Below are 26985 nucleotides of genomic sequence, written 5' to 3' on the forward strand. Positions count from 1 at the left end.
ACCTATGCTGCCTGGCTGTTTCAGCAACTCAATTTCTGAATTCTCATCCTTGGTCTCAAACTACTCCATAGTCTCAGCCCTCCTACGTCTGTAACTCCCTCCAACCCACTAGCTCTTACTGTTCCAAATCTGGCCTCTCTCAAGTTTGACCAAAAGGTCTGTTTCCATACTGTATAACTCTGTGACTCTTCTCTTTTAAGACACTCCTCCACATTTAGGTTTGGATATCTAATACAGACATTAGGTGTGTGCTGGGCAGGGGGAGAAAACCATAAAATAAAACTGTGTTTACAAACTGTGCAAAACTAGTTTCAGAAATGAAAGGTTTCCCGCGTTCACTCCTAGCCTCAAATATTATTCCATGGCAGAGTGACAAGCTAACACTTTAGCATTTTAATATACAATCAGTCTACAAATGCTTACAGACAGATTCCACACAGGGATAAGGAGGCTACTGGGAAGGATGCAATACCACTTCAAATATTAATTCAGGTAAGTATCTGGCCCCTAGATTTCTGCACTCTCTTCAAGTTTGCTCCAAATAAAACTTCCAAAATAAACTTGTTCATGCTTACATGCATTATATATGGTCTGCGTTATATTCTATGTCTTCCTATTTCACTAGTCAGTCTCAGTTTACCATGCACCATGTTCTCCTCAACATTTATTACAACTCTTTAAGTTTTGTCTCATCTTCAATCTTTGAAATTTTGTTTCCTGTGCTAAATCTGGGTCATAAATGTATTTCACAAAGAGCTGCAGTCCTAATACCAACTCGTGGAGGGTACCCGCCATATAATTCTGAGTTGTCTCATAAATAATTGGCTGACTTAGTTTCTGATTTCTTTGCTTTGTCTGATGAAACAACCTGTCATGGCTTGAAAATACCTTTTGAGTAAAATACGAGATTGGGAACTGACTGGGTGTATACTAATTCAAGTGATTCAATAAAGCAGCACATGAACGCCAGTGAATTTCATTTCTTCTGGGACACTGGTTTATGATTTACAAAATGACTAACAACTTTAGTCAAATAGTCAAATACCAAAATCATTTTGCACGTATGTTAAATTATGTGTTACCTGACAAAATGTAAACCATAGACTCTGCACATAATCTTTTCTTGTGAATGACTAAAATGCTAAATAATCTGTACACTTCTTTTTAGGAGCACTGACTTACAGTTCCAAAATTAATAGACTCAATTGTTCCAGAGGATTTAAGTTACCTGATTTTTGAAGGCTTGGGGTGCAAGCTGCTTGTATATTGGTGCAACCTCTGTGGCTAGAGTTTGTAATCTCTCTTTAAGTAAATCTTCCTGAGGGGAAAACCAATAATTAAATTAATGCTCTGACACTAAACGAGGACTCATTGCAATAAAATTCATGAAGTTCACCAGTAGTGTTACTGATCCTCTCACAATTTTGAATTTCATGTGAAAATTATTCTTTGATAACTTGAACCAATTACAATTGAAGAGTTGCTCAAGTTAAATATATTACAGTTTATTGTAGAACCTTACTTGGATTGACTGCAATGTACAGTTAAGTGCAGTTAAACAAAACTCAAATACTAACCACAGTTATACAGATTTATAATTTGCAGTAAGATTCACTTTCACCTGTCATTTAGTAAAGCAATGAATGAAAATTTTTAAAGTTTCATTGAACTGTTTCATAATTCCAAGAATCTACCAAATATTAATTGGTAGAGTTTGACGGCCTACTTTCGCTGTGCCAATCTATTATTGCACTGGAAGAAGCATCTGCAGTTTTCCTAACACAGTGTTCATTAAATCTTACGCTGTTGCTTTCTATTCGATCCCGATAGCTTGTAGCAAAGCCTTCAGGGAACAGGATTAAAATACACCTGGATCAGCCCAAATTTGGAAGATTTGCCAGAGAAGTCATTAAGCAATTTTTTTTGAAACAGAATAGAACTGAGCTTTATGTTGCAGCTAGAATTTCTGAATTCTAATTTTCAAAAAAGGTCCATGCTGTTGTCAGAGTGTATCCTTTGGACTTCTTAGCTGCAGAAGAGGAAGACTGCAGTGGACTCTTCAAAATGAAAATGAATGATTCCTTGGCTTTTGAATGGTTTAGTTTACCTACATAATTAAGAGGTCTAAGAGTATTGCAGCAGAAATTTCAAAGTACTCTTTTCAGCGAAAGCCAAGAGAGACTTTGCTATTAGTTACTTAGGATGGTAAAATCTGCTGCTTTCAAGTCCATAGGTTGAGTTTCTTCACAGATGCAAATTTAAATTTAAGTTATCTTGTGGATTTTTGGATCCATGAATGATTTGTAATTTGTCAGTACTGTAAAGTTGCAATTGTATTTTGTGCTTGTGCATCTTCTACTTAAATCCAAATGTGATTAGATACTGATGTTGTCAGTGATCTTATTTACATCTGCTAACCACCAAGTGTCATTTCCAACATAAGAATTATTATTTTTAATTCTGTGCAAAAATCAATTGCTCAAGAGGCAGTGAAATTGAAGTTATGGTACAAAGTTATGATAGAATCATGAATTGCCTGTCGCTAGAGGGAACTAATAAGATAATATTTTCTGAAAAATCCTGCAATTGAGAAACCATGATTAAATTACTTCTTCTCAAAAAAAAGTAAAATAAATAAAGACACATCAGTTAATTGAATTATTTGTTAATTAAACATGGATTATTTCTTCACCTTTCAGCATGAATTTATTTTTCAGGTGACAACTGCTTTGAAACTGCAATGCATCAAGTTTCTTTCCTGATTATGGTCCAGGTTGAATTCGATTTATTAGAAAACATTTTCTACTGTCTCCCCTCCTTACCATCCTAGGCTATTAACTGTGTAATTATTCAAACATCAAAGAATGTTGTGGGAAGAGAGTGAGTAGAACATTGAACGTTTCTTTGACTGAATAGCCTTGTCTGATTAGAAGATAGCAAGAACTGTAAATGCTGGAGTCAGAGTCAATACAGTGTGGAGCTGGAGGAACACAGCAGGTCCAGCCTTTTCTGATCCCTGACTTCTCCAAATATAGTAGGGCCTTCACAAGCAGGTGGTGACAAAGTATGATGGAGCGGAAGCCTCGAATTTAGTAGTGGCTGAAAGCCTCTGCTGGTGGCTAACAGCCAGTGAGGGGGATAAGAAGCAAACAGGCAAATGCTGGAGACTGAGCCAGAGTGACTGGCAGGCCCTGAGCTGCAAACGCCTAATGGAGGGAGAGGGAATAGAGCAGGGCAGGAACGGAGTTCCAGACTGGTGGGTCACAGCATTGAGGAACTGGGCCATAATCAAAACGCACAAAAGCCACTGACGGTAGCCAGAGAGCTGGAAAGCGAAGTGAAGCGGGCAAACAGAAGAAAGAAGGAGCAGCAGGCCCATATCTGCGTAGCAAGTCACTTATTGTGGTTAGGGAAGGAAGATGGGAATCTTGAAGCAGGCCTACAAGTAGCAGATACCTAGCCAGATCAACATGGGGCACCCTTGAGCCAAAGAAGCCTCATGCACTGAGACAGAGAGACAGCAAGGCAGCGACTAGGATTTGGAGCAGAATTTCACACTAATGGACCAGTCAGGATAATGAATCATGCAAATGTTGGCCACTGATGTTGACTAGAATTTTGCGAAGTAGTAGTGGAGTGGGTCAAAGGTATAGAAGGCCTAGCTGAAGCATTTAAATGAAACCCCTCAGCTTGAGAGACAAGGAGAGTAGCAATATCCCATTTTTTATCCGGGCAAGACATGTAGCAGTATGCCACCGGAAATTAAAACACTTATCTAAACAAGTATTAAATTTCCTGAGAGTTTCTGCTTCTATCATCCTTCCAGCATCTTGTACCATCCTCTGGGTGAAAAGATGTTTGAAGTTTGAACACAGCATCAACTTATCAGTCAATTAGGAAGAGTCAGCGTAGATTTCTAAAGAAGAAATCACATTTAACTGACTTGCTGGAGTTTTTGAAGAGGTAACAAAAAGGCTCGATGAGGATAACACTGTAGATGTGGCACATGGACTTCGATAAGCAATTCAATACAGTCCCATAAAACTGACTTCTGTCAGGTCATGGTATAAAAAGGACAGTAGCAACATTGATGCAGAATTGGCTGAGTGACAGAAACAGGGAGAAATGGATATTTTTTGGGCTTCAGCAAGGCCCATAACAGAGTCCCCAGGGTTTGGCGCCAAGATGCCTGCTCCCTCAAAATACATTAAACATCTGGACCTTGGTGCAAAGAGGCAATTTCTAAGTTTGCAGATGAAAGTTGGAAGAGTTGTCAACTATAAGCATGATATTGTGGAACTCCAGAAGTACAATGACAAGTTGACGGAGTGGACAGTAAGATGGCAAATGAGGTTCAATGCAGAAAATTGAGAAGCAGTGCACCCCGATTGGAAGAACACTGAAAGACAACACAAAATAAAGGGCACAACTCTGAAAGCGGGTGCAGGAGCAGAGAGACCCAGGTGCACACATCCACCAGTGGGACTCAGCTACTCAGCTGATTAGAGATCTGGTGTTATCCATTACAACAGTATCCTGAAGAATCTGGACCATTAGATGAATATTCAATCTAAATAGTTAAATTCTCTCCAAGTTATGCTTTTCCATTAATGCCTGTAAGGTCTGTTATCAGTGGAATAAAGAATTCTGCTTGAAATCTTCATGCACTAAATGCGTTAAAATCACCGGCTATATTTTGATGCAGTTGGTCAGACTTTACAATGCAAGGATCAAACGACTCATGGTGATTGAAAGGAAAGAAGCCTGGTTGAAATAAAGTGAAGTGTGGAATGACTGGAACTGACCTGTCAGTGAAAAAGGCTGCTGTAGGTGAGGTACGCACTTAATAGGATGAGGCTCTCAGGTGAAGTGGTGACCAGAGGGAAGATGATGGTGTAGTGGTATTATTGCTGGACTGTTAATCCAGAGATCCAGGTAATGTTCTGGGGATCCGGTTTTGAACCTTGCCAGGTGGTGGAATTTGGATTCAGTTTAAAAAAAAATCTGGAATCACGAGGTTAACAATGACCATGAATCCATTGTCGATTATCAGAAGAGAAAACATCCGGTTCACTAAGGTCCTTAAGGGAAGAAAATTGTCATCTTTACCTAGTCTGGCCTACGTGAGACCAAAGACCCACAGCAATGTGGCTGACACTTAACCACCCTCTGGGCAATTAGAGATGGGCAGTAAATGCTGGCCTAGCCAGCATCGCCTTCATCCTGTGAATGAATTTTTTAAAAATGGGTTCCAGCATGATCTCCTTTAACATAACTGAGTACAAGTGGAATATTCTATCTGTGAATCAATGAACAGCTGGTCAGATGTGGTGGAAATCAAAGGATGCAAAACAATCCAGTCAACGAGGATTAGAGGGGCCACTTTGGTGAGGGCATCCAGAGCTTTCAGGGAGAGAGCAGGCAGTTTTCATGATGGAACATATGTGTGGAAAAGTGGGAAATGATGGAGAGAAGTATGTACAAAGACATTCACAGTAAATATTGGAGATATTGATGAGTGTGTTTGAGGATTGCAGTAGCTGCAGCAGAGGTTTTACAAAAACAAGCAGACCATAGCACAGGACCTGATCCCCAATTCCCAGAGCTGGTAAGTTTGTTTGACCATATTGCCTTGGATCCTTCTACCAAAGTATGAGGGACATGAAGCTGAAAAATCAGCTGAAATAGGTATGGAAATGTCTGAATGCAGTTGAGGAGGCTTAATGACGACAAGCCACAGTTGTTTTTATTTGATGCGTGTGGTTTCATCATCTGGATCATGGAGAAAGACTGCACTCTTAAGATGAGAATAGCGGCCACCGTCAGAGAATTGACTGTTCGCGCAGATGTGGATGTAGACCTCACGTTGAAAAGGCAGGTGGAACAAACTGCTACATAGCAAGTAAAGATCCAGTTCTTGTTCTACTTTTACTGTAAGCCTCACAGCTGAGCCTGTCCAAGGGCTCCAAAGAGGTATTGAAATTGTAACAGTGTTGGGACTTCAAACAAGACTGCCCTCAGCAACAAGAGATACCAATGATATCAGTTACCATGACCCCATCCAGTGGAATTTCATTCCTCCTACCTTGCCAAAAGAGCTACCATCCTGGCAAAGGAAACGGAAATATTGAGGACCTCAACCAGAAGACTAGTCTTGGAAGGCAATCCACTTTTGCAAGTTTGCATAGGATTGCAGCTGACGCTGATGTAAACACCATCATTCATTCCTAAATCCCCTACAGATCCTGGGAGAGCACGGTAAGATCATCACCTGTGCATTTATGATGGTGATCCAAACCCAATTCAGAAGGGTAGAGTCACATGTGATTCCTCTATTGCCACCCATTTCAATGGAGAACCTCAGGCTGCTTCAATTGAATGACTGAGGACCTCGGTAAATTTCATTTCTACAAACAGACGAAATGTCGACGGAACCAATGCTGCCTAAAGATAAAGTCCAAATGGGCATTTATACTGCTGAGGTGCTGGAAGAGGATCGGGGAAGAAAGTGGCATTCTGCATCGGCTGATCTATGATAACAGCAAACAGTGAAGTAATTCATTCTTCCTAACAGTTTCAGACTTCACATTTTGCAAGCAGTCCACAAGCAGTTCAAATCAACTGTTGGAAAAGGCATCTACAGTGCCAAAGTGGTGGTGTAATGGATCAGGGATGACTGCCTTTCCTGCAAACTACTGCCAGAACTGTGGAGGTGCACTTTGGCCAATGCAGAGACGCATCGCAATACTAGTGGTCACAGTCATGATGTGAAGTCCATAGCTTGAACAACACCTCAGAGGACTGGATCCAGAGTTGAGTTTTTCAGTCTCAAAATACTGGTGGATGATGTTGGGCACGCACTAACTGGTATGGCAAAGCTCTGAGTGCCAGACGACAGCAGTGCACATGAGGATTTGGAAAGTAAGAGGGAACTCTGGACCGTGCGTGAATGGGATCTGTTGTTGCATCCAGTGTGAGGACATCGGTTTTTATGCTGGAAGGTGATGGACAGCTATCAGACAGGGAGACTACATGGTTGCCAATCCAGCACTCCTGGTGTACATGACATCCCAGCAAGTTTAACTATCAAAACATAATTGAAGGTATCAGTTCAGAGGGATTGAGAAGTTCACCTCCAGCAAATGTTGGATATCAACTCAAACCCAAACTATTCATGCATTTTCTTGATGGACAAAGGCAATGTTCCCACCAACATGAACTTAAACATGCCGTATGTCATAGCTGAAGTGAACCTGCTGACAATGTGATTGATCAGGAATCAGTCATCTTGTGATATGACTGTTTACTGGGATGACAGCTCTCAAGCAATGAAATGTGTAACACGGTCTCCAGCAGCAAGTAACAATGCTGAGGGAGACCACAGAGTAGGGAACTAATCAGTTTCTATGGGCCACAATGGGTATTTGGCAAGCTGAGGGGCAAAACCAGATGCACTGAATCATGGGACAAAGAAAGATGCAATGAGAAGTCCAGGACTTGTGTAGTGACTTGGTGGGGGTTTGGTGCTCTGACAGTGGCTACAGAATCAGGAAAGTGAGCAGGCTAATGCTGGATACTCAGCCAGACTGACTGGCAACCCCCTAAGCTGCAGAAACTTAATGGGAGCTGGAGCAGAGTTACAGACTAGTGGATCAGAGCATTGAGAAGGCAGGGTCGTGAGGAATATCGATCACAGGCACCATCAGTGACGTGAGAAAAGGAAGTGAAGTGTCAGGAGATCTAAGTGAACTAATCTAGGCAACACCTTTTGAGTTTGAGAGGTAAGGAAGATCCCCTTTGTGTACGGGAGACAAGATACTTGGCATGACCATGTGATGCCCTGTAACATGGTCAAAATACGTTCTAACAATGGAACTCGGCTACTCAGCTAATTAGAGATTTGGAACATCAGGTGAATACCAACTCCAAATTGTTCATTCCTCCAAGTTATGCCTTTCTACCGATGTCTACCAACGTTCGTTATCAGCGGGATAAAGATTCCCTGTTTTATTATCTATGTGCAGTACCTGTGTTTAAATTGCCTATCACATTATGTTTTATGGTTTTGAATTGTTCACTGATTCTTAAGCTATAGTTATAACTTTTCCTGAGCCTTGTACTACAATATTTCAATAGATAAGAATTTGAATTTATGTACTGCCTTTCATGAATTTTTAAAACTATTTGAATTTGCATCACAGCCAGTGAAGTGAGTCATTCTTTTAGAAACTGGAGAAACAGCACCAGTTTGCACACAACACTGTTCCACGAACACTATGTCATAAAGTGATAAATTTGTAATGTTAGTTGAGGGATAAATGTCAACTAGGACGCTCAAGAACTTATCCGCTGTTCTTCAGCTGTGCCATGAGATCCTTTATGTTCACTCAAGACAGCCAAAGTGTTGGTAAAATGTTTCATTCTAAAGATACTGCAGCTCTTCCTTAGTACAGTGCTGAAATATTCATCCTGATTGCCAATTCAAACCTCTCAAGTTGTTCTGGAACCTATGATCAACCGACTCAACAGCATTGAACCGAGACTGTTAATTTAGTTGTCTTCTCTCAATTTGGGTCTGTAGTAGTAATGAAAAATGACAGTTGTAAATACATTCTTGTATTAAAATTTTGTGAACTAAACCAACCTCTTTAGGGTTGTCCCCCAGAAGTCTAAACTTGCGTGGATGCTTGCTGCGGGCATATTTGCATCCGTTGAAGTACATGCTCCAAGAACAGCCAAAGGAAAAGGAAGCACCACAGGTCTCAGGATCCTTTCCCTGACATGCACATGTGCGGCTGAAACAAAATTAAAATTAAACCACTATTAATCCTTTTGGCAGCTTCAGAAATGGTGTGCTGAAGATTTGCACAAATTGTTACGTAGACAACACATATGGCCTGAATACTGATCATCTGTCATTGTAGGTTATTTCTTAGCATTTTATTTTTTGTTTCTAAAATTTGCATTGTAGATATTCAACAGGATAGATGCTAAAATATGCAGGAACATTTTAGCATCAATCGTGTTGAATGAACTGCAACAATCAACTGAAAGAGTTGATTGAAAATAATTTATTCTGACGTTACCCCTCTATTTTACCTGTGCTGCATGTCTCAGTATTAGGATGTTTTACAGTTCAAATTTAGCTTCAGTCTGAACTGGTTTCCTCTTTTTTTCACAAATTGGGCAGGTGGTGGCATCGTGCTACTGTCACTGGACTAGGAATACACAGCCCCAGGCTAATGTTGTGGGGACATGGGTTTGAATCCTATAATGGCAGGCAGTGAAATGCAAGTTAAATAAACATTCGGAATACACACTGAGTCGTACGTCAATTGTTGTAAAAACCTACCTGGTTCACTAATCACTGTCCCTGAGTGAAATAAATCTGCCGTCCTTCTCTGTTCTGGCCTACATATACTCCAGGCCCACAACAATGTGACTGAAGCCTAACTGCAGAGTGGGGAGTAAATTCTGGCCCTGCCAGTAATGGCCACATACTGTGGACAAATTTTCAAAAACACTGCAGTTATAAAAGCAAATTGCTTAGGGTTTTTTCGGGGTAGGTGATTAAAGTAATTAATTCGAGCTTCCAGAGTACTTTTGGCATTGCACCAGCAGCACAAAAGCAACAGGTTATTACAGAGTGCAGCAGATCACAGGGTGTAAACTTGGGAACTTGATGAATAAGATAATTTGGTGCAGGGATGGAGAGGATGTAGTCTAAAATGGACAGTTTAAAAATTTTTAAAAATTAACTAACAGTAATATGTGACAAATGGGAAGCTAGTGAGGGTGGTGGAACTTCACAGGCTTCAAATAGCATGGGAAGGAAAGCTACGTACTACTTGGTCTAAACTGCAGCTTGTGAAGTGTGATATCACAAGGAGACAAGTTAGGTACTGGTTGGTGAGTATTTCACTTGTTTCTTTCAAAATTGTAATTCATTCCATACTGGAAGCAAGGAACAGTGAAAAAACAGTCACGTCACAGCAAAGTTGTAAGTTGATTGTTTGCTGAGTAGATCCGATAATCGTCTGTGGCAAATTGGTAGAGTAATTCATTACTATTAAGAAAAATATGTAAATAGCTGGAGTATAGAAAAATGTACAAGTTTTGCAAAAATTTCAAGTATTTACTTTATAGGCCCAGAAGGAGATGATTAGTAAGGGTGAGCAACTCAACTTTTTAATCTGCTATTTTATAGTAAATAGTCTTCATGTATGTTTGCACCATACCTTTAAGAAGGATTTGTTCAATCCTGTTTCTCTTGAATAGGGGCATTGTAAATCTGGTGTCAAAGAGTCTGCTCTGTGGAAAGCAGTGTAAATAGCTTTGGGTATTTTTTAATATTAAGCATGAGTGGGTTGAGTCATGATCAAACAGACCCAGGGTTTTAGTTATTTGCTTTCAGTGGTTGAAACTTGGATTTGGAATTGAGGCTGCTCTATACAGCTCTATCTCTGCTGCTACAAAAAGTTTGACTTCTGTCTCTGCTGCTAGATTCATTCTGCTGGTGTTCCTTCTACTGGACTAGAGAAGATAGAAAGTGAGAGAAATCTATTTTGCTGAATTTTCCTTTTCCAAGGGTGTGTTTATGGGGGGGCTGCTGTATGAGAAGGATAGATGATTAGTGGTTAAATAATAATATTTTAGTTTGTTAAGCATTTCAGTAGAGTTAAAGGTATGCCAATTCTTTTTTCTTTATATTTACACTGTGGTGTCAGAATAAAGTGTGTTATGCTTAAAGCCTAGTAGCAGGCTGGGTTTAGGATTATTAGCCTCAAAGGCAGTGAGTGGTAAGTGTTGGTGTTCTCTTTTCAGGTGTTGCATTTGGTTGGGTTAAATAGATTGTGTAATAATGGCTGTTTCAGAGGCTAAGAGTTTCTTGGGTGTGGAAGAAGTCACTTGGGGTGGTTGACAGAAGGTGAACAGGGCAAATCTTTCGCAATTGGCAGACAAGCTGGAGTTGGGGTTGCCATTGTCATGAGGAAAGGGGAGGTAATTGCAGCGGAAGACAGCATTTACAATTGCCAGAAATGCAATCGGAATAATTGAAAATGGATAAAATTCAATTGCATAAAACAGACCGGATATGAAAAGGAACTGGAACAGTTAAAGTTACAATTGAAAGCAGAAGAAAAATAAAAAGAAAGAACAGACTTAGTAGAAAAACGGGATAATGAGAGAGAAGAAAGGGATAATGAGAGAGAAGAAAGGGATAAAGAGAGAGAAAAAAGGGAGAAAGAGAGAAATTTTGAACTTCGGAAGTTGGGAGTAGTGATGACAATATGATGAGAAGCAAACCCATTGTACCCAAAGGCTGGGTGGGGATCTGTTTCTGTCCAAGCATTGCCTAGATTCAATGAGAAGGAAGGAGAAGCCTTTTTCATTTCATTTGAGAAAGTGGCTAAACAAGTGAAATGGCCACTGGCCATGTGGTATTGACATTTCAAACAAAGTTGGTAGATACAGCTGATGAGCTGCTTGCATCACTATCAAAGGAGGTATTGGGGCATTATGACAAGGAGAAAAAAGCCACCTTATGTCCATCTTAACTCGTGCCAGAAGCCTACAGACAATGTTTTCAGAATTGAAGGAGGGAACCTGGTTAAACATCCATAGGGTTTGAAAGGATCAAACAAAGTAACTTTCATAGGTGGATAAGGGCACCGGAAATAGTTCAGACATATGACTTGAGAGATGGGTATTTTGGAGGGGTTCAAAAATTCACTTCCTGAAATAGTGAGAACACGTTAAGTCGCAGGCAGACAGGGCAGTGAAGAAGGTGTTTAGTACGCTTGCCTTTATTGGTCACTGCATCAAGTATAGAAGTTGGGAGGTCATGTTGTGGTTGTGCAGAACATTGGTTAAGCCACTTTTGGAATACTGCATTCAATTCTGGTATCCCTGCTATGGGAAAGATGTTGTGAAACTTGAAAGGGTCCAGAAAAGATTTACAAGCATGTTGCCAGGGTTAGAGGGTTTGAGCTATAAGGAGAGCCAGAATAGGCTGACGCTATTTTCCCTGGAGCATCAGAGGCTGAGGGGTGACCTTGAAGAAGTTTATGAAATCATGAGAGGTGTGGATAGGGTGAATAGTCAGGGTCTTTTCGCCAGGTTAGGGAGTCCAAAACTAGAGGGCATAGGTTTAAGTGAGAGGGTAAGCATTTAAAAGGGACCTGAGGAGCAACTTTTTCATGCAGAGGATGTGTATATGGAATGAGCTGCCAAAGAAGGCAGTGGAGGCTGGTACAATTACATTTAAAAGGCATCTGGATGGGTATTTGAATAGGAAGGGTTTACGTGGATATGGGACAAATGCTGCCAAATAGTTCTAGATTAATTTAGAATATCTGGTCGGCATGGATGAGTGGGACCAAAGGGTTCTCTTCTGTGTTGTAGATCTGACTCTGCGTGGAAGTGCGGAGAGTTAAAACTGTAAGATTAGCAGCAGAAATGGCAGATGATTATGGGTTAGTTCATAAATCAAAGTTTGACTCCTGACAGCCATTTCAATTTGGAAGGGATAGAATCTGGGGAAAAGTGAAAACCTCGGGTGGCAAGGGAAAGGAGATCTCATTTAAGATAGTCAAGATAGTTTATCACAGGCTAAAAAGGAAACCCTTGAGGGGGGAAGAGAAGTAAAAGCACTCAGGAGTTTTCACTGTAAGAAAGTAGGACACGAGTCGCAGTGTTGGTGGTTAAAAAAAAGTACAGGGAAGACGAATGCGGGAAAATAGCATAAGTCAGTGAGTTTTATTAAAGTGGTAAAGGAAAGCACACGAGAAATTAAAAAGCTGCAAAAGAATATACAACCTGGTCAGGGGTTGGTTGAGAAGAAAGTACCAAATCTCTTTGAAGAATTTACTTGTGTGGGCAAGGTTTACTCACGTATGCCAGGAGGAGTAGGTAAAGAAATTAAGATTTTAAGAGATATGGGAACAAGTCAATCTTTGATGGTGGGAGATAAGAAAATATGTAATTGAGAAGGAGTACTGCCAGAAAAGGTGGTCAAATGTGGAATCTGTGGTGACAAGAGTAGTGTTTCATTATATAAGGTGAGGTTGGAGAGTCTGATGAAAAGTAGTAAAGTGGTAGGAGTAATAGAGAAATTCAATGATAGAGGAAATACAGTTTATCCTCGGTAATGATATAGCTGGATCAAAGGTGTAAGTAGTGCCTATTGTGGTTGAAAATTCAGTACAAAAATCAAACAACTGAGCTGTTCCAGGAAGTATATCCTGGGATTTGTCCTGACTGTGTGGTAACAAGGTCACAAAGCCATCGGCTGAAACAGGAGGAGATATCTAAGAGTGAAAATAAGGAAGTTGAAGTTCAATTATCAGAAACTATGTTTGATCAAATGGTTGAGAAAAATCAAGAGCAGGTGGAGGACAAAGTGGATATTTTTAGTTCAAACAAGTTAACAAAATTACAACAGAAAGGTATAAAAATAAAGCAGTTGTATAAAAAAAGCATACACAGAAGAATCTGCATGGATCCCAGAACATTACTATCTTAAAAAGTAAGGAAATGGAGATCATCACATATTCTGATGGATGAAAAATGGGCAGAAGTTCATTAAGCTGTGTTACTGGTGAGTCATAGAAAGGAGGTATTATTGGTAGCACATGAGTTACCAGTAGGAGGTCATTTGGGAGTATGGAAAACGCAAACTAAATACAAAATCATTTTTGATTGGCCTGGACAGCATAAAGCTGTGCTTGAATTTTGCTGGCCATGTCACGTGTCAGGTTATAGGCAAACCTCAGGCAGTGATAAACCAGCTTCCTTAATTCCCATTCTAGTATTTAAGGAAGCTTTTACAAGAGTCTCAACTAATTGCGTAAGACTCCTCCCTAAAACAAAAAGTGGGCATCAGTATTTGTTGACATTAATGAGTGCATCTACTCGATTTCCAGAGGCCATTCCATTGCACAATATCATGGCTAAAGGGATTGTAGAAGAGTTACTCAATATTTTCATAATATACATACTACCCACAGAAATACAATCAAGGATTAAATTTTACATTTAAGTTATTCAAGGAAATCATGAATATCTTAGAAATAAAACAATTCAAATCCCCTGTGTATCATCGAGAATCGCAGAGAGCATTAGAATGTTGGCATCAAACTTTGAAGTCCATGTTGAGGGCCTATAGTCGAGACTATCCAAAGGATTGGGATAAAGGAATTCCATTTGTACTTTTTGCAATTAAGGATACACGTAATGAATCAACTAAGTCCGTCTGAATTGGTTTTGGGCATGAGGTGAGAGGACCACTGAAATTAATTAGGGAGAAATTGGTGAGTCAGAATTCAGAGATTATGTTTCAAACTTTAGGGAGAGATTAAATGGAGTGGGTGAGTTGGCTCGACAGTATTTCAAAGTAGCATAGCATGTGATGAAACAGGAAGCAGACATCACAAAGCAAAAGGAGAATGATACAACACAGAGTGAAGAACCAAATCCTGACATTGCTGAATTTGTCATTCCTCATATTAACTTGGGACAATAAAGAAGCTCTCTAAGGTTGGGATAAATGGCTCAGTGGTTAGCATTGCTGCCTCATAGTTCCAGGGATCCAGGTTTGATTCCACCCTCAGGCGACTGTGTGGAGTTTGCCCATTCTCCCTGTGTCTGCGTGGGCTTCCTGTGGGTGCTCCAGTTTCCTCCCACAGTCCAAAGGTGTGTAGGCTAGGTGGATTGGCCATGCTAAATTACCCCGAGGTGTTCTGGGATGTGTAGATTAGGTGGGTTTTTGGGAATGGGTCTGGGTGGAATGCTCTGAGGGTCGGTGTGAACATGTTGGGCCAAAAGGCCAGTTTCCACACTGGAGGGATTCTATGATTCTAACTTCTAGAGGAAAATCAAAATGACCTGAAAGAGTTATTACAATCACATGGAGAGATGGATGGGAATAAGTTGGAAAGTACTAAACTGATTATGCATGATGTAGACATAGGAAAAGCTGTTCCAATTAAGCAACATGCTTATAGGCTTTACTCCCTTTAAAATTGGCACAGCTTCAAAAAGAGACTGAAAGCATGCGTAATTGAACTGAGATGCAGCAAAAGGAGCTCTGCTGAAACCAGATGGTACACAATGACTATGTATGGACTATTGTTATGAAATCTGATTCATATCAGATTCCACATTTGGAAGACTGTATTGCGAAGGTGGGACAAGCAACTATAAGTTGAACTTACTCACAAGATAATGCCAGGTATCTTTATCTGAAAGAGTGAAGGACATTTCAGCTTTTGTGGCACCAAGTGGACTTTACAAGTTTAAAATCATGCCGTTTGATGTGAAGGATGCGCCAGCCACATTTCAAAGACTAACCAAGAAGATCATTTCAAGTTTATCCAACTGTGTGCGTACACAGGCTATCTGGTGATTTTTCAACTCACATGGTCGGAACATCTGAAGTATCTAGCAGAATTATTCACTCAATTTCAGGATGTGGGCTTGGTGATAAATCTGGCTAAGAATGAATTCATGAAAGCCCAAGTCAAATTCCTAAGCCACATCATTGTACATAGACAGGTGGTTTGACAGGATGCCAAAACAAAGGTTATTGTGGAGTTTCCCACACTGTCAACGAAGATGGAAGTACTACGATTTCCGGGAGTGAGTGGGTTTTATCAGAAGTTCGTATTGAATTTTAGCAGTGTGATTGCTCCACTGACTGACGTAATGAAGAAGCTGAAGAAAATTTCAGTGGATGGAGGAGCATCAGAAGGCATTTGACAGCCTGAAAGCTGTGTTGACGACTGCTCTGGTATTAGCAACACCTAACTAGCAAAGGTGGCTATCCATGCAAGTCATGTGTGTCAGTCCTGAACTCTTACAAGATGTGAGGATAGAAAGACCTTTTGGATATTTCTGCCAAACATTTAATACTCATCAAAAGAAATATTCCATATTTAAAAAGAGACCTTGAGTATGGTGTTGGCATTGCAATATTTCAACATTTATGTTGCCAGTCATGTATCTGAGACAGTTGTATATGCTGATCATAGATTTTTCCAGAAATTTTAAGGGGTTAAGGATAAAATACCAGACTGTTTAGATAGAGTTTATTGTTACAGCTATTCGATTTGAAAATTATACATGTGATGCAATGAGAGAGCAAAATCACTGACAGTTTGTTACAACTTTGATAAAGAAAGCCAGAGGTGTTCAGTGGCGGAACAAACGAACTGAGACGGACTGCAGTATTGAATATTTGCATGCTTAAGTTTAATGTAATGTATATACATAATATAGCATACTAATAAAGGGAGACTAAATGAAGCCATCTTCATATATAGATGTTTTTTTCAGGGGAGAGGGGTGACAAAATGTGATTTTAGGAGGAATTTGTTCTGCCCTGTTTGGTGCCAAGGTGTCTGCTCTACGGAAAGCAGAGTAAATAGCTTTGGGGTTTTTTTTTGAAAATTAAGCATGAATGGATGGAGTCAAGCTCATACAGACCCAAGGTGTGAGTTTTTGCTTTCATTTGTTGAACTGGGGTTTTGGAGCTGAAGCTGCTAGATATAAATCTCTCCCTGCTGCTGCAAAAGCTCGTGTTCTCTCTTTGCTGCCAAATTCATTTGTTGGTGTTCCTTCTCCTCGACTAAGGAGATAGCAAGCGAGAGAAATCCGTTTTGCTCAATTTGCCTTGTACAGGGCTGTGTTTACAGGATGCTGTTATATTGGAGTGGTTGATAAGTAGTAGTTGAATAACGCATTGTTTTGTTAAAGTTATACCAATTCTATTTGGTTTGTATTTTAACTGTGATCTAAGAATAAAGTGTGTTTTGCTTAAAGCCGAATAGTTTGACCCAATTGAATCATATTTGGAATGCACTTGCCTTTAAACAAGACAAAAGTTAGCCTAGACCCTATCACCTTGATACGTTTTGAGGTTGGATTGGCTTGGTCCAAATCACAATATTCACATGGCTTAAATGACCATATACACAAAGTGTCATCAGAAATTTGAGTTCCAGGTTTTGGAAGTCGAGTGATGGTTGGAGTTGGGGTATCCATGAAGATGAGAGCTACATGAATAGCAAGTTTAAGGAGTTAGTCACAATGCAGGTTAATGGAATGTCTGACCGCCAGACAGTTTGCAAGTTTTGCGAGTACCAGGCAAGTACCAGGCAAGTGATACTGGCATCTGCTAACTCTCTCTTGCTCAGTAACTAACATTTCATTTTGGATACCAGTGAAGGTATGTATGGTGGTTTCTTTGACAGCAATAGTGACAACAATGTTTTTGGCCTGGTGAATGAATCAGCTGGACGTGTGTGGATTGGGGAGAATGAAGGAGAGTCAAAGGATAATCTGGGCAGTAATTAGATAGGGGAACAGACGGTATATTTGCAGCCTGAGACACAATTCTTGGATAGTATGTTACATCCCTGGTACAGGGGTCAAGGATGTCACCAAGCAGCTGCAAGCCAATTGTTTTGAGGGAGGGTGAACAGCCAGGCGTTGTAATCTACCTTGGAACCAATGATGAAAGGTCAAAAGAAGATGATTTACATGGTCATGAGTAAAGAAGTACTAAGATTGAGAGAATGGACACATAAGAAATCATGTTAGAGAGAGGGGTTCATATCTGAGGTACTGGGATTGGTTCTTGGACATATGTGATCTATATAAGGGAAACAGGTTATACCCAAAAAGCCTGGGACTACATCCTCAAAAACAGGTTTGTGTATTTTGGAGTATTTAGATTAGTTTCCCAGAGGGATAGGAATCTGAGAGGAAATTCAGATTTAAAAAAATAAACAATTCTTGTGATGGGAAGTAGAAAACTGGTGAACAAAAGTGGAAGACAGCAGCAAACAAATTGAAACAAACAGATCCATCTATTTGTCATTACAGAGACTAGTATCCAAATCTTCAAGAATGTTCAACCTCCAGGAAGGACAGGCAAAAAGGAAAATGAGATGGGGTAGTGGTGTTAAGGGATGGGATCAGTTCATTGATGAGAAAGGATTTTAGTTTGTAAGAACGACATGTAGAATCTGTTTGGATGGACCTTAGGAACTCCAAAGACCAGGAACCATTCGTAGGAAGTGTTTACAGGGTACCAAATGGTACTGTCTATGCATAGCATGGTACATGTATAATAGACTATAAGATCATAAGATATAGGAGCAGAATTAGGTCAAATCGGCCCATCCGGTGCGCTCTGCGTGGATGATATGTTTCTCAACCCCATTGTCCTGTAACCCTTGACACCCGCACCCCCCCCCACCCCCCCCCCCCCCCCCCCCCCACCTTACTAATCAAGAAGCTGTCTCTGTCTTAAATACATTCAATGACTTGGCCTCCACAGCCTTATGCGGCAGTGAGTTCCACAGATTCACTACGCCTCTTGTTGAAGAAATTCTTCCTCATTGCTGTTCTGAAGGGTTATCCCTTCACTCTGGAGGCTATGCCCACAGGTCCTAGTCTTTCCTACTAGTGGAAACATCTTCTCCACGTCCACTTATCCAGGCCTCTCAGTATTCTCCAAGTTTCAATGAGATTACCCTTTATTCTTCCAAACTTCACCAAGTATGATCCAGAGTCCTGAACTGTTCCTCATATGACAAGTCCTTCATCCTTGGTAGCATTCTTGTGAACCTCCACTGGACTGCATCCTCTGCCAGCACATCATGCCTTTGCTATAGGGCCCACAATATTCACAAATGCCATCTGACCAGAGCCTTATACGTTGGTAGTATGTTTTTGCTCTTGTATTCTAGTCCTATTGAAACGAATGCTAACATTGCATTTGTCGTAACTGTTAACCTTAAGAGAATCCTGAACCAGGACTCCCAAGTCCCTTTATGCTTCATATTTCTGAAGCTTTTCCCTGTTTAGAAAGTAGTCTACACTTCTATTCTTCGTACCAAAGTGCATAACCTCCCACCTTCTCATGTTGTATATTGCCCACTCTGGTAGTCTACCCAAGTCCTTCTGCAGCCTTCCCCACTTACTCAACGCTAAATTTCCCTTCACCTATCTTTTTGTCACCTGCAAACTTTGCAACAATACCCTCAGTTCATTTGTCCAGATCGTTAATGTATAACATGAATAGTTGTGGTCCCAACAGTGAGTCTGCGGACCTCCACTAGTGACCAGCTGCCATCCTGAAAAAGACCCCTTTATCCCCTCTGTCTACCTTCTGCTAGTCAGCTAATCCTCTATACATGCCAGTACCTTGCCTCTAACACCTCTTATTTAGCAACCTCCTCTCCTCTTCATGTCCTCCTCCTTCCTTCTAGAACTCCAAGTAGATTGTGTTGACTGGCTCTCCTTTGTCTAACTTTCTCATTATCTCCTCAAAGAATTCTAACAGATTTGTCACACTTGACCTTCCCTTGACAAGCCAGGAAATTTGAGGAGCATATTGTGACGATGCTGTCACTTTATGAGGTTATTTTGTCCTGGGTTTTTTTCAAGAGACGTTGTAGAGCAGAAGCACTGATCTGGCTAGGTTAGACCACTTGAGTAAACAGGGGGCCTTGGGTTTTTTTTTGAAACAGCTTGAATGGGTGAACTCAGCTCTCACAAATGAGAATTTTTCAGTGGCCTCAGAAGCTATTGGGGTCTCAACAGAGTTGGAAACTTGAATGTTTTCTGGCTGCTACTCTGTCTGAATTTTCTCTTGATTTTTGTTTTCCTCCCGAATGGGAGAACTGCATGTGAGAATCTGAGTCTGAATTTTCCTTTTTTGCCAAGGGGAGTGTTTCTGGGATGTTACTATATTGGAACAGTTAATTAGTAATAGTTACAGTATCTATTACTCTGTTAAGTTTTTGAATAGAGGTAAGTTAATCTAAATTCCTCTTTCGTTGGTTGTATTTTAACTACAGTGTTTAAACAAATCATGTTTTTCTTAACGTCAAGTAGGTTGACCAGTTACATTGTATCTGGAGCAGACATTTTACATTCGCCTTTAAAATAAGAAAGTTAGGGTCTGGGCTACCTTCTTAAAATATTTTGAGGGGTTCTGGTCTGGTCCATAACAATATAACAAGGATAATACAGTAATCATGGCTGATCTCAGTCTACATATATATTGAGTAAATCTAATGAACATCATTACTGTGGAGGATGAGTTCCTGTAACACAGATGTGGTGGCCCAGTGGTACTATCGCTGCACTATTAATTCAGTAAACCCAGGTAATTTTCTGTGGACCCAGGTTTCAATCCTGCTGTGGCAGATGGTGGAATTTGAATTCTGGAATTTGTATAATAATGACCATAAAACCACTGTCAATTGTCACTAAAAAAAAACCCATCTCGTTCACTAATGATCTTTAGGGGAACAAACTTCTGTCTTTACCTGGTCTGGCCTACATATAACTCCAGACCCACAGCAATGTGGTTGACTCTTAATTGCCCACTGGGCAATAAATGCCGGCGTAGTCAGCAACATCCACATCCCATGAATGAATTTAAAAAGTATATAGGTGGTTTTCAGATCGGTGTATTGAGGAAGCAACTGGAGAACAAGCTATTTTACATCTAGTACTGTGTGATGAAGAGAGATTAATTAATAATTTTGTTGTAAAAGTTAGTGAAATGTTACCTTAACGTGACAGAACTTTCCATTAAGTTTTCAAATAACATGCTTTATTTTGAACTAGGGTCTGAAATCTAAACAAAGGTAACTCTGAAGGAATGAGGTGCAGGTTGATTGTAATGGATTCAAAAGGTACATGAAAAGGTATGATGGTAAATGGCAATTGTGAGTCTTTCAAGAAGTAATATATGTTTCACAAAAAAACATACATTCCCTTAAGGCACAAAACCATAACAAGAAAAGTTTGTTAACTGTGGATAAGAAAGGAAGTTGAAGATTATGTTAAAACAAAGGAAGAGGTCTATAAAGAGAAAGGAAAGTGCTAAGTCTGAGTTTTGGGAACGTTTTAACATTCGATAAAGGAGGACCAAGACTCTGATAAAGAGAAAGGATAACAAGACATGAATGTAAAAGGGCAACAAGCATAAAAATGGAATGTAAGAGCTTCTACAGCTATGTAAAGAGGAAACACGTGTGGGTCCAATAATGGCAGAAACAGGAGAATTTATAATGGGAAATGGCAGAGATATGAAATAATTATTTTGTGATTGTATTCATGGAAAAAGATGGAAGAACCCAAGGAATTAATGAGAATGAGGAATGATACAAAATTAGTTTTTAAAAATATTAGAGAAATTCATGGGATTGACAGTTGAAGATTCTCAGGACCTATGGATCTAAAGATCTCATTCCACAGAAATAAATAAATTAAAGAAATAACTGAAAGAATGCTCCTCTCTGGTTAATAAAGAGGGGACTTGCAATAAGGATATGTACTTGTATACGTCAAACTTGATGTGCAATAACGCCTTGTGTGATTTAATCCAGGTGATCGTGGGTCTCGTCTGCTGATTAAAGAGCTTGCTCCACATTACTTAATATGACATCTTCCCCTAGGGAAGCAATCAAATTATTAAGAGTGGACTGAGGCCATTACAATTGAAATGGACAATGGAAGAGTTGCATTGGATGAGAATTGTATTGACGTTCACTAAATGTGGACACAGATAACAAGGAATATGAATACATTATAGGTGCAACCAAAAGGATGTTATTAGCTATGTTTGTTCTGATGCTGTTGCAATGGTGAAAATCTGATCAGAAAGATTAATGTATGCAGTTGCAGGAAAATTGGGTTGAAACTTCAGAGGTGGGAACACAATAATGGATTTTGGAGAAGAAATCAAGTTTGAAGATTGGAAGACATTTAGCAAGATCAAATGAGCAAATGATAGGTGTTTTGAGTAAAGATTAATAGTAGCTTTGAAAGGGACAGGTCAGTGGCTGAGAAAAAGGGAACCATTTGCAATATCAGCTAATGTGTGGTCATGAAGATAAATTGGGTGGTCAGCAGGCTCATTGTAACATAGTTTTTTAATGTATTCATTTGTGGGATGTGGGCGTTGCTGTCTGGCCAGCATTTATTGCCCATCCCTAGTTGCCTTCTTCAACCGCTGCAGTCCACCTGCTATGGGTTCACCCACAATGCCATGAGGGAGACAATTCCAGGATTTTGACCCAGTGAAGAAACGGTGACATATTTCCAAGTCAGCATGGTGACTGGCTTGGAGAGGAACTTGAAGTTGGTGGTGTTTCCATATACCTGCTGCCCTTGTCCTTCTAAATGGAAGTGGTTGTGAATTTGGAAGGTGCTGTCTGATGAATTTGGTCAAAATAACAAAACTTTTCCAAAGGCTGATGGGAGACTTTGTTCATTTGAAATATTCAACTAAAATTAAGGAACAATGAGAGGCTCTTGAAGTAAATAAAGCTAAATAAGTAAACTTACTCATCATTCAATCCACACCGGCGACATGTAGGATTCCCATACTTCGTTAAAGTCTCTGTGAGTTCATCATACAGCTTGTCCCCAAAAGCTCGAGGAATACCTTCCCATGCAAGTATAAGAATAATAACAACTGCATTCTGACAGTGATGACCAGCACGCTCACGTACAAGGCAGAGGACCTTTTCTTCTTCGTTGGCTCTTCTTATTATCTATGTATAATTAGTGAAATATTTCTTTGGTGAGTATTTCTAAAGGAGTTAAAGTGGTAGGAAAAATAGAAATCCTTTTTTGTTTGATGTACTCCTTTTCACACAAGAAAATTATGCTCTTACCATGATTTTCTTTTTTTTTTGAAACATGTCAATTGTAGTGCCAACCTGGGATACTATACTACTGGGAATATAAATTCTCCAATCTGTAGCGGATTTCTCAAGGTCAGGCACCTCCAGTGTCACCCTCAGGCTTGTCTGAATTTGAGTACCCTGCTGCTCGCAATGGAGCCCTTCTGAAATGCATTTGGCCATCCCCTGCAATTAATGAGGGAGAACCTACTTGAGGACCTCTAAATTCTTGTTTTTAAAAACTAGTCAAATAAATATCTGGTAAAAGTATAATTATTTTTCTATAAAAGGGGGGAATACTTTAAACAAAAAAGCAATCTTTTTCATAGAATAACCGAATGAGAAATCAGAGCTGCTATTTTATGTATGAGACCTTTCACTGGCAATATTTCATAGAATAAGGAATACCAGTAACAAACATGCTAAGACCTAAACTTACCTACTGTATCATTGAATAAACTGAAATTAAATCATATATCATTCCTTACTGTTACACACTTTGTGGATAAGTTTTATAACATTTCCAGTCCTGCAATTCCCTCTGAGCCTTGCAGGTTTCTTATAATATTTGTTTTTCTAATTTCTTCACCAAACTGGACCTTAGTTAAACATAGTGAACTTCTAGCTTCTTCCAGTTCGAAGTAGAAATAGCAGAGATAGAATTTTCCCTTTTTCAGAAAACTGGCAAACAGCTTGACAAAAAAAAAACCTGCAAACAACAAAATATAACTTCTATTTGTGATAACTATTTCAATGTATAAATTGTTCTGAGCTATAGTGCTGGATGTTGCTCCAAATTTCTTGGCTTTAATTTGATATTTCCCAATTTGTTTCTCTTTTGCATGCTCTGCATTGGCATGCATACAAGACAGTGAAAGACTAACAAAGTTAACATGCAACTTTTGATATAATTCATTCAGTTTACTCTGAAATCAGCAAAGACATTAAATGACTTGCAATTATTTTCTGACTGGTGATGAAGCATGACCTGGTTGATTTGTCCAACAAGTGAGGAGAAACACAGTAATTAGGAGCGGGAGTAGGCAATTCAGCCCTCCGAGCCCACTCCGCCATCTGACATGATCATGGCTGAATTTCTCCTGGCCTCAACTCTACTTTCCTGCCTGCTCCCCACAGCCCTTTATCCTGCCTTTCATCATAAACATATCTATTTCTTTCTTAAATCTTTTGATTGATTCTGCCTCCACTGCACTCTGGGGCAGGGAGTTCCACAGATTCACAATCCTCAGATATAGTTTCTCCTCATCTCAGTTTTGAACCTACCTCCTCTCACTCTCTACCTATGACCTCTTGTTCAAGACTATCCCACAAGAGGAAACATCTGTTCAACGTCCACCCTGTCAATCCCCTTTAGTATTTTATATACTTCAATCAGATCCCCGTCATTGTTTTGATGTCGAACGAGTGCAAGCCCAAGCTATTTAGCCTTTCTTCATACAATTGCCCTTTCATCTCTGGAATCATTCTGGTGAACCTCCTCTGAACTGCCTCCACTGTCACCACATCCTTCCTCAGGTAAGGAGACAAAACTGGACACAACACTGCAGGTGCGGTCTCACCAATGCTTTATAAACTGTAACAACACTTATTTATTTTGATAATCCAGTCCTTTTGCAATAAATGCCAGGACTTCATTTGCCTTTGTTATATGCTGCACCTGCATACCTATTTTTTGTGATTCATACACAAAGATGCCAAGATCTTTCTGCACTGACACACTTTGAATCTGCTTCCCAGTTCAATAATAATTTGCCCTTTTATTTTTTCGACCATAATAGACAACCTCACACTTATCCACATTAAACTCCAACTGTCAGATTCTGGCCCATTGTCCTAACCTGTCAATATCCATCTGTAAACTCTTGATCTCCTCATCACAGCCTGCTTTCCCACCTATTTTAGGATCATCCGCTTATTTTGCCATGTTACACTCTGTTCCTGCTTGCAGATTATCCATATCGATGAAAGAAGTTGAGGTCCAAGTACTGAACACTGCAGCACCCTCGTAGTTCCAGTTCACCATCTAGAAAGGAACCCATGTATTTCAACCCTTTGCTTTCTGTCAGCCAATCCTCTATCCAAACCAATACTTTACCCTTAAATCCCTAGAATCTAACCTTCTGGATCAGTATTTTATGTGACACTTTTTGTCAAATGCCTTCTGGAAGTCCACCAGATCCCCATTATCCATCTTGCTGGTTACATCCTCCAAGAACTCCAGCAAGTGTGTCAGGTATGACCTGCCCCTTATGAAGCTGTGAATTGCACTTGGTTTTTCCAATTGTTCAGTTACCTCCTCCTTTATGGTCAACTCCAGCAACTTCCCCACTACAGAGGTCAAAATAACAGGTCTATAGTTTCCCACTTCTTGCCAATATCCTTTTTTGAATAAGTGTGTCACATTGGCATGTTTCCAATCCACTGGTATCTTTACAGAATTCAGGGAATTTTGGAATATCGTAACTAATACATTTACTATCTCTGCAGGCCATCAGGCCCCAGGGACTTAGCTGCCTTTAATCCCATCAGTTTACTTAATATCTTCACTATAGTTATAGCAATTTCACCAAGTTCCTCTGTAGTAACTGCAGTTTTGGGAAGAAATTATTATCTTTCACTGTGAAAACAGAGAGAAAATATTGGCAGAGTTTCCCATTATTACCTCGCCATTTTTGTCCTCTAAAGGACCAACACTTACTTTCACTGTTCTTTTCCTTTTTATATACACACAGAAGCTATTGTTATCAGTGCTTATGTTTTCTGCTAGTTTCTTTTCGTAGTTCATGCTTTCAGAGAAAGAGAAGTGTGCTGTGGATGATGGAATTTTGACATGAAACTGATTGAACCGGAACAAAGAAACTAAATAGTTCTGCTCGGCTGTCAGTTAGATCGTTCCGAACTCTGGTATGGCTTTTAGAAGGATCAATGACATTGAAAGCAATAATCTTAAATTGAGTCATGAAACTGAAAATCAATAACACTTAGACTTACTTACAATGGGGAAGGCTGGTGCTGAATTAGGAACCTGAAAGTTGCTTGAGTGGACTTTGCTGTGACTTACAGTGTAGCCAGACATGAGCATCTCATTTCTGGATTCCTCAGATTCAAATGGAGTGAATGGATTCAAGTGCCAATTCCATACTCAAAATTTTCCTGCATTCTCCTGAACAGAACTTCTTAGGCTAACATAATGTCAACATTCCACCCACTCCCCTCTCTCAATGTACTCTCATATTGCCACTGCTATTTACTTCTATCTAGCTTCTGAGAGGAAGGATAGAGAAAGGACATTTGGAAATAGGATCTTTGTTCAAGGGTCTCCCATTCCTACTTCTCCTTTGGCACTCTATCTCACCACTGTTTCTCCAACTCCAGGCAGAGCCCACATGCTACATCCTTTTTTGATTGCCAAGTCTTCTCATGCACAGGTCTAGAAGGGGCAGTCTTTGCTCAGGTCTTCACTCATCACAGAACTTAGAGGAAGTGGGCCACAAACAACTCAAGAACACCTCTACTGAAGGGAAGCATCTCCACTGAAGACTCAGGTGTAAGCACATCAGGCTCCTTGTCCTTCCACTGCTCTGTTCTTTTTCTCCTCCTCTAATGATGTAAAGTAGTCATAACCTTCCTCCTGCTGCAGCTTTTGTTCTCATTGGTGTGCTATATTACACAATAACATGCAGATCACTACATTGAGATGATGTTTACTTGTACAGATGAAGGATGCCCGAAGATCTTGCCAGGCACTTGAATTGTATCTTCAGCAGCCCAGTAGTTGTTTTAGGACCACTTTGTGGCTTTGTCTGTACATTTCCTTGACATCAACTGTGAAGTTTCTCACCAATATCATCAGCCACATGCTTAGATGCTAGCCCTTGGAGCCAGTCATTGACTTTGTTTTCAGGTTGTTATGATCTTGATAGCAATACTGAACAGGTCAGGACTCACAATAAAAGCTGGCATCACAAATCATAAGATATAGTAGGAACTGCCACGACGACAGTTGGAGATGAAGAGGTCGAGGGAGGGTAGGAGGCCTTGGGGTGGTGTCCAGGAGGAGGGGGTGTGTTGGAGGCGGGAGTTTTGTTTTGTTTTTGTGGTTACTATGGTGGTTAGTTATTGGCAGTCTTGTGTAAATATTTCAAATTTTTTTAAGAAACATAAGTTTATTATGCAAAATAAAAACATCAAAGCTATCTTATATAAGTGAAAAAATTTAGAATGATTTTAACATAAATAGCATGAAGATAGA

At 39.9% G+C, this 26985-nt stretch overlaps 1 protein-coding gene and 1 long non-coding RNA gene across 8 annotated transcripts in view; one reads left to right on the plus strand and one right to left on the minus strand.

The window, feature by feature from the left end:
• The window catches only part of LOC125487336, a 167759-nt gene that overhangs the window by 62778 nt on the left and 77996 nt on the right, over positions 1 to 26985 (plus strand). The gene's annotated exons all lie outside the window — the stretch shown is intronic.
• LOC109927965 (methylcytosine dioxygenase TET3-like) overlaps positions 1 to 26985 on the minus strand; it is a 331959-nt gene that overhangs the window by 39379 nt on the left and 265595 nt on the right. For all 5 annotated transcript variants that reach the window (XM_020527969.2, XM_020527970.2, XM_020527971.2 and 2 more), the window contains 3 exons: positions 22372 to 22580; positions 8645 to 8795; positions 1229 to 1318 (listed from right to left, as the gene is read on the minus strand). In XM_020527969.2, the coding sequence (XP_020383558.2) occupies positions 1229 to 1318; positions 8645 to 8795; positions 22372 to 22580 (450 nt within the window). The remainder of the gene's footprint in view (positions 1 to 1228; positions 1319 to 8644; positions 8796 to 22371; positions 22581 to 26985) is intronic.

Source organism: Rhincodon typus, chromosome 40 (assembly GCF_021869965.1).
Source record: "Rhincodon typus isolate 14 chromosome 40, sRhiTyp1.1, whole genome shotgun sequence".
NCBI lineage: Eukaryota > Metazoa > Chordata > Chondrichthyes > Orectolobiformes > Rhincodontidae > Rhincodon > Rhincodon typus.